Source organism: Haemaphysalis longicornis, unplaced genomic scaffold (assembly GCF_048455015.1).
Source record: "Haemaphysalis longicornis isolate Haplotype H1 unplaced genomic scaffold, Haemaphysalis longicornis Haplotype H1 scaffold_1, whole genome shotgun sequence".
NCBI classification, from domain to species: Eukaryota; Metazoa; Arthropoda; class Arachnida; order Ixodida; family Ixodidae; genus Haemaphysalis; species Haemaphysalis longicornis.
The window spans coordinates 203,365,941-203,385,225 of NW_027526203.1; the positions used below are offsets into that span (position 1 = coordinate 203,365,941).

At 48.0% G+C, this 19,285-nt stretch overlaps 1 protein-coding gene across 1 annotated transcript in view; it reads left to right on the forward strand.

The window, feature by feature from the left end:
* The window catches only part of LOC144141292 (uncharacterized), a 173,351-nt gene extending 157,206 nt beyond the window's left edge, over window positions 1-16,145 (forward strand). Inside the window, exons 32-34 of the mRNA XM_077672870.1 lie at window positions 6,005-8,752; window positions 12,463-12,618; window positions 15,063-16,145. Of these exons, the coding sequence (XP_077528996.1) occupies window positions 6,005-8,752; window positions 12,463-12,617 (2,903 nt within the window). The 3' untranslated portion in view covers window position 12,618; window positions 15,063-16,145. The remainder of the gene's footprint in view (window positions 1-6,004; window positions 8,753-12,462; window positions 12,619-15,062) is intronic.
* The last annotated feature ends 3,140 nt before the right edge of the window (window positions 16,146-19,285 follow it).

Here is a 19,285-nt window from a genome sequence, read left to right on the forward strand (position 1 = left end):
AATTTTTGGTCGGTTGACAAGATCAGTACGTATGAGCTTAACAGAAATTGCCGCCGTCGCGGAATCGGCGCTGCTACGGCAGCTCTGCTTTAGAGATAAGCCCCAACCACATGGAGCGATTTTGCGAGCGACTTGGGGCGCGACGCGACTAGCGACGAACTACTTTTCGCCGCGCACCAAGTCGCTCATCGAATCGCTCGGTTCTGGGCCGCCAGAAACCACGACCGGCTTTAAAAAAATAAAGCCGGTCATGCCAGAAACAGTCGCTCGCCTACCGGAAGTGGCCTCAGCGACTAGCCTATAGGAGAGCCCCTACGTAAGCACGCAACCTCCGGTTTAAAGAGAACGGGGGGAAGATCCACGCAGACGACGTTTGCGGTGCAGCGGCAAAGAAAGCTTTGTGTGGCAAAGCTTGAGTACACGCTGAAGCAGAAGCAAGAAGGCTCCCGCTCACACTGGGTGAGACCAGTGTGGGAAAAACGACGTCAAGAGAGCGAATTCTTCACGGCGTTCATGTTGGAGCCGAGAAACGAGGCGCAGAAGGAAAAGCATGCGCTATCGCTAACCCAAACCAGTTTTAGAGATGCAATGAAGTGCAAAAAGCAAGGTAGAAAGGCGTAATACTTTTTAGTCTTGCTTTTTATGACAAATGAACAAAAAAAATGTTTGCAAACATCCAGCGCACCAAGCGCGTTACTATGCGCAGTGCGGAAACATTGAAATCGCCATCCTCAGTCGCATGCTCAGTCGCTCGAGCCGTCGCTGTCATGTGGTTGCCTCGGCGAGCGACTTCGGTTCGGCGACTGCGGATCCTAGTCGCGTCGCTCGTCGCGTCGCTGGAAAAATCGCTCCATGTGGTTAGCGTTATAGGCGACTGCAAACAGTGATGTCCGTCCGACAGACGCATCCTCCGTGTGAGCGAAGGAGCTGGCCGAGCGGAGGTCCGCCTGCGGTGACGTCACGACCTCCCTCGGATTTCTCCGCTGAAACGCTCCGTCGTGCTATTGGCCGCGAGGCCCACCACTGGAGAGGCCGGCGCTGCGATCGTTTTGACGTCACTTGTAGGATCACCGTTCCTATCTTGCTGCGTAGTTGGCTTGCAGCGCGTGACACTTCGCGTAGGAGGCGCGTTCTAAAAGTATTTTTGTGTTAATTTCCTTCGTTTGAAGTTAATTCTCAGTGCGTCAAGCGCAATTCGACCTAATGGTGACTGTATAACCATATCAACTGTGGTAGATTATCCGCAAACATGCAAACACCATGAGAGTGGTGGTGTATTATGCATGCGACCGAAGCGTAAGCAGCGGCTTGTTTCCCCGATCAACAATGTGGACTACGATGATCGCCGAGTGTAGTTTCTAGATTTCCCTTGTTTGCAAGAAATGTATAAAGCAGGAAATCGTGAAGCGTTAACTGCTCGCAGAAGCACACGCACCCGCCGTGCCTGCCCGCACAGCCGACGGTGCGGCTCGAACCGACGCAGGTCGCGGCAGCAACAACTTGTCGCCACTTTTTAAAATCACACAAGTCGTGGAAAAGAAGTTCCAGATTGGTGAAAGTGGATGTTAGCGTGATGAAAAATTCTGATAGGTAGTGTCAGCAGCTGTGGTTTTCAAAGCTATGCTCAAATATCTGCCGCGATTTACGCCGAACGGCCACGGAGGTCGGTCCCGGCAGCGCCGGCACGTTCACGCACGGTGCTGCGAACGGCCGAAGGATGGCTATGCTTGCGCACAAGAATCGGCCGAGGCCGTGCAGGTATCTTGATCGTCGATCGCTTGAACGAAAATCACCGCGCTTACAGAGTTTCCAGCGCGGTGAAACGTTCTGTTAGGAACTGTCACTCGCAACTCTATAGCGGCGATGAAATATCTGCTGCGACGCCAAGCCTTAAGTTCCCAACATCCGATTACGTGCATCCGACGCCGGCTGCGAGCTGTTGGCGAAGTCCCTCCCGTCGCGCACGCGCGTGTTGTGTTTGGGTTCCTCTAACTTCTTGGGGGCCCCAACGCTCGGTTCTCCTATTCTAAATATCCCCATTACCCGAAATCATTAACGACGTGTTTCGCCTCGTACGCAGCCTCGCCTTCTGTGAGCAGTCGGGAGTTTCGAAATTGATTCTTGAGAAATGCCGGCTTACTGTAAACATACAAAACACGCTGCAATTATAAATTACCACGCCGAGCACCTAATGAAAACTAAATATAGCCTTGTCCGAACCCGCTGGAAGGCGTAAAAAACTCGCGTGCATACCGTTCATACATTGCGGACAAGTCGCGAAAAGTAAACATCAGCCTTGCAGAGTACGGGCTACGGCAGTGATCGTTAATCAAATACGGGCATGACTATAAAAACATCGTAGGGGAAATAGGCACTGATTAAGCCAAACTGCAAACCATAACAATACTTTTAAGCATGTGCGGCGAAGCAATCGGATCACCGTTCTCGCGTCTAATTTATCAGGCAATACGAGCCGTTCGCGCGGTGAGATCATATGTGAGCGACGCGTTTCCGTCGCTGTTACAAGGTGTTTGCTTGCACACACATGTCCCGTCACAAGTATTTCATAATGAATTTACAGCGTACTTCTCTCGGCATCAGTTGCATAGTCCTTGGCGTTAGCTGGCTGCGTATGTAAGAGCTGTGGGTCGCGATGGTCGCAACTACCTAAACGCGGCGGTGTCGCCGGGAATAAGCGAGTCGCTGATTGCTTGCCCGAATTATTTGGTTTACAGACAACTTTTTTGGTAATTTGCATCAAATCCACAAGGAGCGGGCGAGACGGTGGCCACAACAAAAAAGCACGCTTCCGCATACGCACGGGAAATGTGTTGTAGCAGACGACAACACGATTCGGCGTCCTACAAGTGACGTCACTCGTAGGTGGCGCCACGGTATGTCCTCGAGGCCAATACCGTCAAGAATAAGGCCGCTGCCGATAAACGCGACTCCGGTGAGATTGAAAACAGGGCTATCGAATACTCGAAGTGGTGCACTCGGAGGCAAGTGTGCCCTTGTCAGTTTTTTTATGTAATGAAAAACTCGGGTTCAGTGAAGTTCAGCTTTTATTATTCCCACGCATGCATCGTTCCCGTACCGTTCGGTGAAAAAGGTAAGAAATGCCTCAAGTGGGGGTGTTACAATCGGCGTATTGACATTACGACGCCCGTCTGCAATGCTATCGGGTTCAGTCACCCAACGCTTCCGTCGGCCCATTATCGCAAGTTTTCCTCTCCCCTACCCTCATCGATGGGGAGCGCCCCGGCTTTGTATGCGATGACGCGGCGGAGAGGGACGCTTCTGCTGAAAAGGCGCTTCCCGCCGGCGAGGCAGGGAGGGATTTATAAAGACGTGCAGCATTGCTTTTCCGGCGGCAATCGTCAGCGGGGGACTGCTTTGTTGTGGTCCGAGACGCTGCTATTCAACGTGTACTTCACGCCGGATTATTGGTCCGGGCGTCCTCCCGGCGCTTAAACCATTGCATCATCAGGAGTCAACTGAACATTAACCTGTGCAAGTGCCATCTCTTTGAGTATGTGGACGTCAGCCGGGGCGCCCCTGATTGGACCATACTGACGTCAGTCGAGGAAAGGGGGAAACGGGGCGGACCCAACCTGGTTATTTAATCTCGTGCGCGCAGGAGCGCAAGAAGCCTGTTCACTCAGTCAAACGCCATGTAGATATCTGTACATAAAGTTTCTTTCGTCGCCCTACAAGCCCCAATGTTTGCCCCAACTCCGGATCAACGTACGCCACCACCGGTCACGCTACCAGATCCGCAACAGGGGGTTGTTTCCCATCCATTGTGTGCAATCTGCCGGTAACCGTGCACAGTCCAACTGGTCTAACTTTCGATTTTACAGCTGTCCGTCATCAGATTATATCATTACAGCTGTTTCAATGACCAGAATAAAATCGCTAAAAATGTGGAAGCTGCCTTGAGGGAACGTCAGGCAGCGATCCAATTTGTTTGATGAACGGTTTCGGGAAAACCTGCCTCGTCGTGAGGTGATTTAAGAGCCTAGCTAATGCTGGTGGGCACGACAGATGTTTTATAGCTGGTTTATAATTGCGCCTAGTTATATTTTTGCTTTATTTGCTCAACTTATCTTGTGTCTTTACACGCTTGACCGCATGCGCTAGGCCTTTTCGAAGTGCCGGTGCTAAGCTTTCGAAACCCCCTGTCAGATACTGCATACTTCGGCTACAGCGGACGTTTTTTTCTGGATTCAGAGGGTCCGTTGTAACGGGCGTAGACTGTATATCGACTGTGTTGAGTAGAATGAAAGTGGTGACTGAGAAGAATTAAATCAAGAATGTTACTAGTTCCGCCTTGCATGCGTGTCGGGTGCAATACAATCTGTTGAAGGCTGAAGTTAAACATTAGATCTATGAGTGCGCTAGCGGCTGCTGTATTGTAATTCATGGATCCCCAGTCAATGTCGGGCAGATTGAAGTCACCTAGATGGACAACCCTCGAATTCTGCACCGAGCAGCAACTATGCACTCGTGGTCAGAGAACGGGCTGCGGTAAAGGCATCCAACAAAGATATGACAACCATCACAGTCAATGTTGCAAAAAACGGCCTCTGCTCCATCACTGTTAGGGAGAACTACAAACTGAATAGGATTTTTAATCAATATAGCGACACCTCTCCCTCGTGATGGGCGATCTTTCCTGATGATAGAATAATTTGGTGGAAAAATTTCATCACTAGAAATATCTGCTGACAACCACGTTTCGGTAATGGCTGCTATATCTGGTTCATAATCGAGCGAAACGTTTTCTAGCTCCTCTACCTTGTTTAAGACGCGAGCATTCACAGTGATGAGAACTAGGTCTTGGACTGTGTGCAGCTTCGCGTCACAGGCCCGGTTTTTGACTGGTCGTTTTTTGCTGCTACTGCGCTGTTGCCTTTTCCGAACAGTACCTTGTCGTTCTTTTCATCACTCCAAATATATGCGCGCTTATTATATATAACTTGTCGAAGGCAAGTGATACTTTCTCCTGGTTATCCCGGTTGGTTTTCGCTCTAGCCCAAAGTTTTTTCCTAATATCGCGGACTCTCTTGGAGAAATCTTCACCTATGGATACCCCTGTGTCTTTCAGTTTCTCCTCTTGCTAGAATTTGTGATTTTTGTCTCCAGTCTAGTAATTTAAAGATGACCGGCCTAGTTTTGTTTGGATCTGGCTTTCCGATCCTTTGTACGCGTTCGATTTCCACCGGGTTCATTTCAAGTATGTCTTTAATTACTTTTTGGTTGATGGTCTTCTCCAGCGTCTCACTCGTTTCGTCGTCTTCCTCGCTCAAGCCATAAACAATCAGGTTATTGCGTCTGCTACAATTTTCAAGATCATCGATTTTGCTTTAAAAAATTTCAATGGTTCTTTTCATGTGTTTCATGTCTTCTTGAAAAGTATCAACTTTCCTCTCAAGTGCAGTTAGAGCATCTAGGTAGTTTTCTTTCTGTTGTGGTTAAACGTTGCAGCTTAATATCCTTAATGTCCTCGGCTATGTCATTTAGCTCGTTCAGAATGCACAGCTCTGGACAGCACAGCCGCTCCCCAAGCAGAAAGCTGAGGGGCACCCTTTTGTTTATTTTGCCGGAGGTGCCTGCCAAGAATGGCGGACCCACATGCGCAGATTGCTACTGGAAAAAGGTCCATTAACTGCTATAATTTTAAAATTCAGTGCAGCTAGCTCTCCTGTCGCTGACGACGCTGCGATGGTGTAGGCACTGCATGTGGCTGTTTTGACATCACATCGTTAATTGATATGTTAACTTAATATTGCAAAGGCATCTGGTTTGTTGGGATGTTAATATTGCGTGGTATTGCTTCATTCATCCATTTTGTCGTCGATTTATTTCGACAGTGCTACGTTTCCTCCTAAACAGTGTACTGACAAGCCAAAGCCTCAAATAAAGGCCAGGCATTGTTGTCAGATTTGAAATCTAAAACTCCACTGCTGATCGTCGTTTATTTCTCCTCCTTCCTTTCCAGCTTTTGACAGTGGAAAGTCCGAAGACGAGGATGACGACGACGCAGTTGCGCTCTCCGAGAAGTCAGAAGCACTGCCAAATCCCGACAGTACGGAAATCCAGGAAGCTGATCGTTCAAGGAGTCCAGTGGCCACCAATGATTCCGACAGGGAAGAGGGCTGTGTTGAAATGGAGAGCAGTGTCTCCGAAGGCACGAATGCCAGCAGAAAAGGTGACGGCAATCTAGAGGGCTGCACTGATGTGGGGGCAGGCATCAATGAGAGTGACAAAGTCGTGACAGAAGTTGAAGAACCGCTCGAAACTGTACGAGAGCCCTCACTGGGCTTTCTTTCAACGCCGGTTCACGTTGAGGCTGTGGACATGGAGCAGCCTCTTTTAGACGAGGGCAGTGCTGCCCGCATTCTACTGAGAGAAAATTCACCGCCTGAGGCACTGGCTGATCAGAAACCCAGTGGTGCCTCAGTGGCAGAAATTCATTCAGAAGGCAATGCTGACTCTGTCCCTGCTCTGGACCAGTCGGCCATTCAAGATGTCGAGAGTGACGTCGAAGAAACGGCAGCCGCGGTTGTGGAGGCTGAACCATTGCCAGCGGCCCGCATGCTGCTGCCTAAAATTGTGGTTACGTGTTTCGACAGCTCTCCGCCGTTATCCAAGCCTAGCAACGTGGAAGGCAGTGGGGTGACTGCCAGAAAGCTTTTTTCGCCTCCAACGAACCCAAAACATTCACCTCCTAAGAAGGGTGGGCTTGATTTGAAGAGAAAAAAGAGCCTCAAAAGGGAAGGGGCAAGTTTGGTGGAAGATTTGGGCGAGCCATCATCATCATCGCAGAGTATTTTGACATGTCGCTATAACCTCCGAGAAAGGCGCAAGAGCACTGTCGATGGCAAGGAATCGCACACAGCAGAGCAGACTAGGCGGTCGCTACGGAGGGGTGGCTCTGCACCGCCGTCTGACCGACCACCAGTTACCCCGGCCAAGGCAAGAGCGGGCAGCAGTGATTTGAAAGAAGGCGCCAAGGAACCAGCATCGAAGGCTCGGAAAGCTCGCGCTGCCAGTGAGGAACCCATGTCCACGCACAGCCGTGAAACACACCAGTGTTGTAGCCCTCTCGGCAAAGTGTCAAAGCTGCGTGCCTTGAGGAAGTCTGCCACACCCAGCCCCATTCGCAAGACACCAAACACGAGGGAGAGGACGCAGACTCCAAGCCCAAAACGGGAGTCAAGGACACCGAGTCCGGAAAGGACAGACGCTCCAAGACACTCCAAGAGGGCCTCAACTACGAGCAGGAGGCTCGCGATGCCAGACCCCAGTAAAAAGTCGGCTACGCCCAGCCCCAGGCGCAAGACACCAAACACGAGGGAGAGGACGCAGACGCCAAGCCCAAGACGGGAGTCAAGGACACCGAGTCCAGAAAGGACAGACGCTCCAAGACACTCCAAGAGGGCCTCAACTACGAGCAGGAGGCTCGCGATGCCAAGCCCTAGTAGAAAGTCTGCCACACCCAGCCCCAGTCGCAAGACGGCAAACACGAGGGAGAGGACACAGACGCCAAGCCAAAGACGGGATTCAAGGACACCAAGTCCGGAAAGGACAGACGCTCCAAGACATTCCAAGAGGGCCTCAACTGTGAGCAGGAGGCTCACGGTGCCAAGCCCTAGTAGGAAGTCTGCTACACCCAGCCCCAGGCGCAAAAAGCCTACATCAAGGGAGACAACGCGGACTCCGAGCCCGAAGCGAAAGGCGAGGACGCCGACTCCGGAACGTGGGGCTGGAAATCTTAGTCCGACAAGGTCAGACGCACCGGGACGCCCAAAAAAGGCTTCGGCTGTAAGGAAACGGCTCGCGACGCCAAGCCCTACTAAGCAGTCAGCGACACAGAGCCGAAAGAAGGCGGCCACAACACCTCCTGCCAGAAAACGAGCTGCCACTCGGACCCCCTCTAAACAGCCACCTGCCAGCCCAGCGAAAACACCAACTCGTCGATCCAGGGCGACCGTGGCCACCACGAGTCACGAGGTTGAAGATCCTTCTTCCCAGAACACGGAAAGCCAGTCCGCCACAGTTAGTGCAGGGCAGAAAAGAGCGGCAGCACAGGACGCCAGGACTCAGAGTCCCACCAGAAAGGCTGTCAGGAAGGGAACAAGGGGGCAGCAATGTACCACCACAGATACAGATCAGGCAGAGCTCGCCACGGGCAGTTCCACCGCGGACAAGAGCCCTGCCAAGGACAGGCGCAGTGAGGCTGGAGCGCTGGCTTCCCCAGATGGCCAGCAAAAAGCGCCTTCGACGCGGGCCCGTCATCAGATTTTTGAAAAGCGTGTGGCCACACCTTCAAAGCCGACTGGCCCCACTCGGTCCACCTCGGCTGGTACCTCCAAGGCTGGTTCAAAGACTGGTAGTGCCAGTCTCGGGGCCATTGCTGAAGTCGACGACGACGTGTTTGTGGAAGGCGACGGGGAAGTGGCGGGTCCTTCGACAGGTGCCAGGCCTGAGGGGCCGACAGGGACGGTGGGAATGCAGTTGAGGTCGGCTAGCCACAAACTCCTCAGTGGCACGGCGCTGAGCTCGATCGCGGAAGTTCCCGCTGCTGGGGGAGGGGTCACAACCCCAGCACGCCGCGGCCAGGGGAAGTGCAAAGCCAGCGAGGAAGCAGGGGAAACAAGTGAAGAAGCGGAACAGGGCGCAGCAGCGATGCCTTCGCCGGCCAAAGGGCAAGCACCCCTCAGGAAGAAGGGCAAGAAGCCGGCTGGTAATATTGTTACAGCCACTCTATGGCTGTGTTCCAATTTGCGGACAGCTTACGAAGCAGTCTAATTAGACATCTAAGAGAACAAGAATTGAAACAGCACACTGGTCAGCAATGCTACAGTGTAACAGAAGAAAGGAAGTGTCATTCGGGGCAAATTAGGGGGCCCCTTTTGTGATGAAAACCTCTGCAGAGGAACTCCTGTTGTAAGCAGTGCCCCCGGCAGCCACTGCTTACCAGTTGGTTTTAGAAGCTTTGTTTGTTAATTAATTCTGATCTATCACACCCTAAATAGTCTTCTTTCTTTATGATTCAAAGTTTTATAAAACCTGTCAAATAACTCTTTAGTTTGATTTAAAAACTTATAGGTGGCGCTGGCTGCAACAGGAATTCTGTGGGGAACGCCTGCACTCCATATAATTTTCTCATCGCGAAAGGGACCATCGCTCTCCATTGGTTTTTCCCCCGCATGACACACCTTACCTTCTAGTGCACTGTACCAATGAAGACGAAAACCTTGAGACAGACATGTTAACAAACTCAAGCCGTAGTTTCGTAAAAAGGGATAACATTTTTACTGTACACATATGTGGCTTAAAAAGTAAACAATAGCATCTTCACCAGTAGTTAGGTATATGAAACATTTAAATGAAAGAGCAAGCTTGTTTCTTACAACACTAATGTAAAAAGGTGGCGCTGGCATTGTTTTTCAGTTTAGACAGGAAGTTAGCCTGCATTGTTGCTGACTCCAATGCTGTCTCCGAGAACCAGTCTTTGTTGCGACTTTGTTCGAATTGTAACAGAGCTTAAAGGTACAGACAACCGATTTTTGTCGCGTATATGTTCTCTAGCTCATACGAAAGCCAGCGTTTTATATAGCCCGATAACCACAAGCAATTTCTAAACAAACTGGCGGAAATAATTTTAATTTGGCAGCAAACTTCCTGAAATCGGAAGGGTGGCGGTTCGTAGTGTCGAAACTTGACACTACAATATGTGTCCCTGTCACGTGACCTGCAAACCTAGCAGCTACTGTAACTGCTGAAACGTTTATTTATGTATTGAAAACCTTTTAAAACAAGTATTTGTACGAGGTTAAATTGCGTATGTATTTCTAAACATTATTCTGAAATTTTTAAAGACACGCCGCCCGCCGTAGCTGGGTGCCTCTCAGCATGCCTTTCAGTGTGGCTAACTGAGCCTCCATGCCCAGAATCAACGGCAGCGTTCAGTAAACAGATCCAGCGAAGGAGCTTTGACGATTCTGCCTGAGTCAGGGGCGTTTGTTCTGCCAAAATATTTGATTTCAGTTTCCAAATACGTCAACGGCAGCTTAAAAAAAAAAAAAAAAAAAGAAACGTCGCACCCTGGGAAAATCGAACTTCCCGCCTCCACAACGTGAAGCCAGATTCTACCTATTATCTATCCCAACAGATGGCGCATTCGTGCAAAATAGACCGTTGCATTAAAAAAACACATAAATTAAGGAACAGGAAAGTTTGCGATTCCAACTTTATTAGCCGGGAACAAGTTTTTAAATATCGTTTTTTATTTCGCATACAGACAAAAGTATGTTGCCGAGCTACTCTATGTCATGGTTGCCAGCATTAGTTTTGGGAGGGACACATACGGCTCGTAGATAAAAAAATTCGATTTAAAAAGTTCTAGGGCGTTATCAGCAAAACCGTTTCTCGTCAAGGTGCTTTAAGTGATGCCCTTTCATTTGGGATAGAGAATATATACTCGACAAAAATCGGTTGTCTGTCCCTTTAAAATGGCAGACTGTTCACGAAGACGACAACGAAGTCATCTAAAGAGTGCATTGGAACGCACCCGGAGTGTGTGCTCTGTGCTGTGCCCCAGAGAGAACTTGCTAACACGTACGCATTGTATGAAAAGCCAGGTTGGCTTTGAAGGGGCCACGAAAACAAGATACAGCCTGTTCAGTTTGAATGAACTAGCCTATGGTAACCCACTCAGCTCCATTTGGCCCATGATAGACACTTTTCAACTGAAAAAATGCAACAATTAGGGAAAAACTTTCAAACTTCGCACTACAGTGATGTAATGTATTCATCCGCCTGGCTGCTGTTCTAGTAGGACAAACCACGATAAATGCATACGGCCCTTCAGTGCACATAGCAATGCATATAAATATTCATTTTCCCCTCACGCTGTGAATGCTTGAAACGTGCTACCAAACGAAGCTGTAAATAATACAAATATTGATCAATTTTGTTAATTCATGGAGCATCTAACAGAGCCTGTATAGTTATTTTTTGTTGTCGTTGGTATAATAGCGCAAGAAGTGTCTTGCGGTGTTGCAGTGTACGTTTTTGTACATCTTTCTTTTTTTCTTTTTTTTTTCTTGTGTATGCGAAGAGTACCAATGTAGCTAATGTGCTATTGATGTACTTGCTATTCTAAAAGTGTTACGCTGTTCCGCTTATCGTCCCTGAAAATATTGTATTTCTTTGACCTTGTATCTTATTAGATACCCGTGATGTTGTATGCCCGCTACCTGTATGGGTCTGCAGAAGACTTACAATATTGATAAGTAAAATAAAATGAAAAAAATATGGCCAGAAGTGACATGTTATGGCCCAGCCCTGAAAATATTTTTATCTGTGCTTTACCTGGACGTCTGCATTCATGTGATGCAATCAATACAATCGCCCAGTCATATTTCCTTGCAGTGGCTTGTGTTGGGGGTTACCAATCGCAGAAACAAGATTTTGTGACGTAGAAAAATCACTGGAATGTGGCTGGGGAGCTGGCATTCCTTGATCTGTTTTCTTTCATATCTCGAATACTATTTGTTTGAAGTTTGCAATAAAATTCGTATGATTGATGTCGGGGCAAAGCAGCCTCTTAACCCTTTCGGCCCTGGTGGTTTCAATTGACGCCATCACCTATAGTTCATCTCAGAAGCTAGCTGCAGCACTGTGGAGGCTACATTGTTGTCAACAGCCCGCCCCCTCAGGGCGCCTAACTCACCGCGAAGGAAGCGACAAAAGGCGCCGGGGCCGTGCGGTGCCACTTGCCGAGAGGGGAGAAGGGAGTGTCCTTTCAGGACCCCCTTCACGGCGGATTAGGCGCCCTCAGTGGGCGCACTATTGATAACAATGTAGCCTCCACAGTGCTGCAGGTAGCTTGTGAGATGAACTATAGTGGTTTCAATTGGTGCCATCACCTAAAATTCCTCGAGCACATAGAGAACGGAACCAAAACTGGTAGTTTTCTGGGGAATTGTTCTTCAATGATGCCTATTGGGATAGATATCACTGTTGTTTCATTTTAGTGGAACTGGACGCTACAAAGAAGCAGCAGCTCTAGCAAAGTGAAAATTATGACATTGAGGCTTAAAAAAAATGGCAGTCTGGCTTTTCTTCCCAAGCTGGTAAATCTATAAATACGGGCACTAAGAAGCTCATTCTTTGTTTGTAGGTTCATGTAGTCATAAGGTTTAGACAAATATGCAAAATTGATGTCTCTGGCAACATAAAATTTTTAATTTCCAGGTGTCGAAATAATTGCCTCATTGAGAAATCTGTGAATATTTGCATTTCCAGCTCTACTTTTTGTGTGTGGGCTTATTGGAACCTAAAATTTAAGAAAACATTGTTTTACTTGAAATAAAAAAAAATCATGGCTGAAAGGTTTAATGAACCAAACTTATGTCCCCTTAAACTCTTTCGCTATCATTCTTTTAGATCCAACGGCTGCAGGCACGTCGACGGCGCCACTGGCAAGCAGTGTCCGTGCAAAGCCCACGACCCGGAGTCGCCGGCAGCAGAAGAGGGCCACTGTAGCAGCCAATGAGTCCTCTTCCTCCCCAAGCAGTGAAGAGGATGTCCCCGAGACGTGAGGTACATACTTGAGTTTCCTCGCAAATTTTGTCCCACTGGCAGCCCTTGAAAGGTTGTGCTTGGAGCATGAGTCGGGTCTGTTTGCTGTGAGGGGAGAAAAAAACGAAACGGCAGAAATTTTACTGGGAAAATAAGTTTTAAGTTACTGCTCAATCAGTTTGTTGCATTTAAAGATTCCGAAAAGTTGAGGTCTCGCCTACGTTTGGTGCTTGTGGTTGGGTCATAATGGTGTACTGGAACACTCTGAGCGTGATGGTATGTGGGGGAACGTTAGGCTTGTGGAACTGTCTGTGTCAGCAGCGCGTGATGATGTTTTAACAGCTCAGCTGTTTAACCCTTTGAGGGTCGAATTTTTTCGCCAAATGCAACCCCCCCAAGGTCGATTTTTGTTATTGCTGATTTAAATGCTTCGGATGAATCTATTTCGAGAAAAAATTATCATATTTTTTTAGGGTGACTATAAAGTGACAAAAAAATCGTTTGTGTTGTTACACATATGTGGTTTATTCATGAGTAACACAAGAAAAATTCTAAATAAAAATGAGAGAGTAACAAGCCGGCACCTTTCGAGTGAATCACAATCATATAGACATCAGTTTCGTGGGCGCAAAAAGCGGAAAGCGCCCGGAGGACGATACCGCAACCTGCCGCCGCGCGCGGCCGGATGCTGGAGTGATAGACGGCGCACCACCCATAAAATACAAAAAAAAAGGAGAAAAGAGCCTCATCAGTTTCGCAGGCACCATGGTCTGTGGCGGGTGGAGGAAGCGAGAGCCGCCCGGGCGCCCGGTGGGCGATACCCAGCGCGCCCCCTCGTTAGCGGATGCGCAAGCGAAAGCCGGTGCGCCGCTGAAGTAAATCATTAAAAAATAAAAAGAAGAGCCATCGGCGCAAGAAAAAAATTTGACGTATTTCCGAAGTGTGGCAGCACATGCCAAGCAAGAGAAGTTGGCGAAAAAGGCGCGCTTTTAAAGATACGAGCGATGCTGTACATGTACGTCATTGACCATTTCGAAAGTGTTTGCCTTCGAAGGGTTAAGCTTTTAGTTCTGTTGTCGAGACTTACCAGAAAACTCAGCCCAGCCAAGCGCACGTGAGTGTGCACCTCGTGAGGAGCGTCCGGCGTCGGCCAACTCGACTGAGAACACTCTGCCCAGTGTTTGTGGCGTGATCTCTCGCGTGCTGTTCTCCTTGCCAGTTCACCTGCGTTCGCGCCCGAAGTGTAGATGCTGAGTTCGCGAAGCCGGCTGCCATGGGTTCTAGCGTGTGCTGACGCAGTACACTTTGGGAGAGATATGAAAGCCTGTGCACAAAACGATCCGGGCCTGCCAGTCATGGAGACCTTTCAGCAAATGTTCGAAATCCATCTGAGGGGCAACAGACGGGCCTTCGACGAACAAAAAGGTGCCGCCAGCTATGCTGTTTCTCCATCCTTGCACCCCTAGTGCAAGCTGCACCAGTTCTTTTAGTTTTCATTATACAAAGAAAAAGAGCCTTGTACAAGAGCAAAGGCACTTTTGCTCTTTTTCCCTCCTGTCAACTACCTGTCTTGCCAAGCTGTGATTTTCCGTGTACATTTCATGGTCATTCTACTTGATGTACTTTGCGCCAGAAGGTGTGTTTTTATGCACGCGGTTTGTGCTTAGCATATGGAACAAAACTCTTGATTCCAAAAACAAAAATGACTGCACAAAGATCTCAGATGTGCATTGAAAAGCAAACGAGAAGGAAACGGTCATTTCACTAAACTGAAGTTATGTAATACCCCTGTCACACGGCAGATATGTCATTCAAACTGAATGACGTTAGCTGTTAATGACATTCGGTTTGGCCGTGCGGGTCTACACGGCAAAACAGATGTCATTTGATAAAGATAGCGCTGACGACGATTAGCGAGCTCGCAAAACCACAAAATTATATTTCAAGCACATCTGATTGTTTTCACTCATAATATTTTTAAAAAACTTAACAAAGAAATTTTTAAAACTAAAAAAAGAAAACCACCGGTTTAGGTGACATAAGTACATATCACAAGCCAAGACAAGTCCGCAAAAAATTTGTATTAGGGTAGCATGCGCACTGGGGACGAGATCTTTTTTTGTTAGTACTTGTTTGTCTTTCTTTATTTGAACAACACAATAAAGAAAATATTTTACTTAGTTTTTAGAAACAGTTTTCTTTGGTTTATTACTGAATTTTTCTGTCTAGTGACATGCCACTGCTGTAGAGGATGCTCATTTGGCTACTAACTGAGGTCCGGAACCTCAGTTAGCTGCTAAATGTCATTCGCCTCAAATGTCATCTGGTATGCAAGTGTAGCGCCGAATTACTAATGACACTTAGAGCGAATGACATTTGCTCTGAATGTCATTAAATCGGCCGTGTGACAGGGGTGTGACATCAAGTCCCCCATTTTGCCGTTTTTCCTCTTGTACCCCTCACAGGTCTACGCTGACCCCCAAGGAGGGTGTGGCCTCCACCAACGCTGCCACACACGAGACCAGCACATCAGGGTCTGCCTACACAAACGACTGCGCTGGAACTGGCCACGGTGTGGTTCGTGCTCAACGAAGGCCCCGGGAAGAAATTAAGGAATGGCAGCGCCAGAAATGTCACAAACACACCACTTTGAGGAAGGACAAATGTTAGCCATGGGGGAAATGGTTTTCATACGAAATGATTAGATTTCTCTACCCTATATTTGTGCCATTCAGCACAGTTGTTGAGAGGAGTATTTATGCAAATTTTACTTAGTTTGAACGCCGTGTCTTCTTATATTGGTGTTAACCCCCGCAGCTGTGGAGTTGTTGGGTGTTTTGTAAAGCTTATCATGATTTATTCCTTTCGGTGAATGCCTGTGTCTCGTTTGTAAGTTTTTGGGATGTGCCCTGCTGTGATATCATGCTCCTGCAAAAAATCGTGTGCAAATGCCTTTTCTCAGAGGAGGCCGCAAGTGGAAATGAGCTTGTTTTTTCTTCGCAACTGAGACATTCCTATATATAGCATTGGAGTTTTTCGGTGTCTTGTAAAGTCTATCTTAATTTATTCCTTTCCGTAAATGCCTATGTTTTGTTTGCAACTTTTTGTGGCGTGCCGAATTGTGATGTCGCAATCCTGCAAAATGTGCTGATGCATTTTCTCAGAAGAGCCTGCAAACTTGGAGAATCTTGTTCTTCCTTTACAACTTACATGTTCAGAACTCTAGCAAAGAAATAATGGTGCACGTATATTTACCAACAATCACTGGCATGCCAAGGTTGGCAAGCACCGTCCTTATGGTGATGCAGAGCCTTTAGTTGTACAGCTGTCCGTAAATGTGAGCACATTGATGGTGTTTGTCTTCACTACCTCTATCTCACTGGGCTGCTCTGTGATAAATGTTTTATCTATTATAGTAACCACAGTGCCAGTGATCTGCTGTTTCTGTGGTATCCTGACGTATTGTTTCATTGGGCTAGTGGTGCATATTGCCTCAAATAAAAAGAGCACTACAAACCATGGAAAACCACGACAGAAGTGCATTTGTCTCGTCGCTCTTCGATTTTTCTGTCGTGGTTTGTAGCGCTTTTTGTTCAAACAATATATCAAATTTGGCACAAACAAACTACATCTGAAGCATCCTCAACATGGCGAGTTGTTTCCTCTTTTCTTTTTTTTTTTAATCTTCTAGTGTCGTGTGTGGTGCAAGGCAAGCATCACTGCCTTGCAAGTGCACTAAATTTAAAAACCCAACAACAGTATTGTGAATTTGCGTTTACTAAGTATCTTTTACTTTACAATGCAGGTGAATTCGTGTTTCATTGCTGATTTTGGAGCTTTAAGAGTGCAAAAAAAAGCTGGGGGACGACTGGAGATGAGGGGGGGGTTAATGCGCCGAAGCTACACCTGGGATAAGAGGCTTCCCGTAATGGGGGGCTCCGGAATAATTTTGATCATCAGGGTCTCTTTAACTAATGCCGTAGTATCGGCGCATGAGTAGTTTTGTAGCTTCACCTTCACTGGGAAAGCAGCTGCCAGTGCCTGCGTCCTTGCGTTGAACCTGCGTCCTTGAACTTGGTGGCACCATGCTTTAGCTACTGTACCACTGCAGCAAGTCTGTAAAGAGCGCTATTCGGTGCATGGATGCCCACCTGACGATGTACAAACTACGAATGTGGAATGGTGACGTTTTTTGCTTTTAGCAGTGATATGAAGCTTTACTAGTGCTTTACAGGTAAAAACATTTTTTTCTAGCTGGATCATTGAACCAGACATTCCTTCTGGCTAGAAATATTTCTAGCTAGAAATAGGCAGAATTTCTAGCTAGAAATCACTGTCTAGCTCTTTTATAGCTGGATTGAGATTTTGTTCTGGCAGGCACTATTACTTCCAGCCAGTGTTGCGGAGTTACCACTCCGGAATTGGAATCATTCCGGATTCATTCCACCTTTCTGAGGTACCGGAATGAATGGTAATGGAATGAGGACAGTGGCAGGATGAATGGAATGGGAATGAATTTGAGCTCATTTTCCCCGGAATGGAATGGGAATGGAATAGAGATTTTTAACGATGACGTCGGCATCCCTGGCGCCGTCCGGCTACTTAATTGGTCTGTGGCGACGACTTCATCGGTATATCTAAAATGGAGCACCGGCGACGAAAACGAGAATGTATACCCGGCGTCTAGAGTAACCAAATCCGCGCAGCCTTCGGCAGCGCTGGTACAGCTGAACTTCGAGCAGCGCAAGCGCGTTTGGCCGCCGGGGCGGTGGCGATGTTAGGTCGGCTCTTCGTGCTGTGGCAGGCTTTTTTAGGCATAGCTGTCTCTGTACAACTCTCCGTGGCACCGTTGACGGACCAGCGTGTCAGTTGCAGGCGCCATGTGCCCAGGCCAGCAGGCGGGGAATAGCATCGAGAAGCAGGAAGGGGGGTGGATAAAAACGGCACGCATCTGAAGCCGGAGTGTTTCTCACAGCACGATGATGCTGCGAAACCTTGAAACTAGCAATATAAAGCATTCGCTCATGAAACATGAAACGATGAGTCTGCTTGGCGTTCCCCTCCCACCCTCCGTGCCCGGCGCGCAATGAATAGCGTTGTATCTTTGCAAGCCGACGTGGTAGGCATCTCCCGGGAATGCGGCGTCAACCTGTGAACCTTCTGTCCGTCTGCTGCAGTGGGGCGCCAGCAAATCAAAACCAAGGCAGCAAAAATAAAATTGGGGGGGGGGGGGTAATGCGTGCCTGGCACCCGCCATAGGCGTAAGAAGCGAGCTTCGGATGTGTTACTGAGATTTCTTCCTCCACGCTGTCGTACGGTAGAGGGAAGCTGGGATATACGATTGCATAAGATATTAAATACGACAATGCAGGAGACACAGCTGTCAAAAGGCGTTTGTTTCTAACAGATCCGGCTCCAGCAGTGCCCTTCTTTGCGAGTGCTTTGACAGCTCTCAGCAGTGCGACACCGTGCTTTGCTTCGATCTGAACGTGTGGCCTTCTTCTCCAGTTGTTCCAAACTGGTTCGTGGTTTGGTTGCAGTGTTTCTGTCCATGTGGCCTTTGCGCCTGGAGTACAAACGTACCTGATTACTGAAGCCTTAGTCGTCGCCATGAAAGTTGAAGCGTCGCCACAATTCAGGTAGGCAGGCCTCATTTCGAAATTTTGTTCAGGTCCTTGTGCATATTGGTTCCGTGTTCACGAAAACAAACTGCCTGATCATACTTCTTTATTTTACCAGGGCTCTCGTCACTACATGGTTCTGTCACTTTAGGTTAGGGGGTCATAAATAATGCCCTGTATTGAACGAATTGGGCTGAGGTAGGCCAGGGCAATAAACGAACGAAATGGGGGTCAACGTGGAAGCGGTGGTGAGTTTCCTACTGTGAATGCAAAACTGCTAACACTATTCCGTCACGCTGCCTACCAGTCTCTCGCGTTGGTACAGTAGCATTAGTGCTCAATGCTGTAAATTCACTTGAAATCATTCAAGTAAGCATTTAGAATGCGTGTACATGTGAGAAAGCTCCGCGCGACATTCCTGCGAGTTATCCACAGCGTACTAATTACGCTGGTATGACGGTACGCAAAGCAGATAGCAAGACAGAACACGACAGACTGTGCAACGAAACGGACATCAACGCAATAGCTGCTTCACCTCGCGTCGCGCAGGAACAAACCATTAAAACAAGCTAACATGCAAACACCAAAGTGAGTAGTGGGATCCAGCTACTTAAATGCAAAAAAGGGGCAGTGTGACACTTCCCCTTTTTAGAGCGAAAGCTTTTTTAGCGGGACATGTGGCATTCTGTCGAAAAAACTAATACATTTCCACATATGTACCGGTTTCTCTACCGAAAAGCTCTGATAACATCTCTGGCCACACGGCGCGTGCGTGAATCCGGGCACTGTGAATAAAGTCTTCCTATCTCTCTATCTCTGAAACGGGGCTTCCATTGTGTCAAAAAGGTTACTTGAACATCGCGAAAAAATAACAGTTCTAAATAAGACTTCACACGCATCGACCCTGAATACGAAGTGCAATAGTAAATCTGTATCTCGTAAACCACGTAGTAACCGTGTACGTTTAGATGGTTCTAGATGCGTTACTGAGAACCCAACGAACCCATGAGAAATCGTGTCATGGGTTCGTTGTTCGCTTGCGATTTGGGTGTTTCAATGCTTGGCGA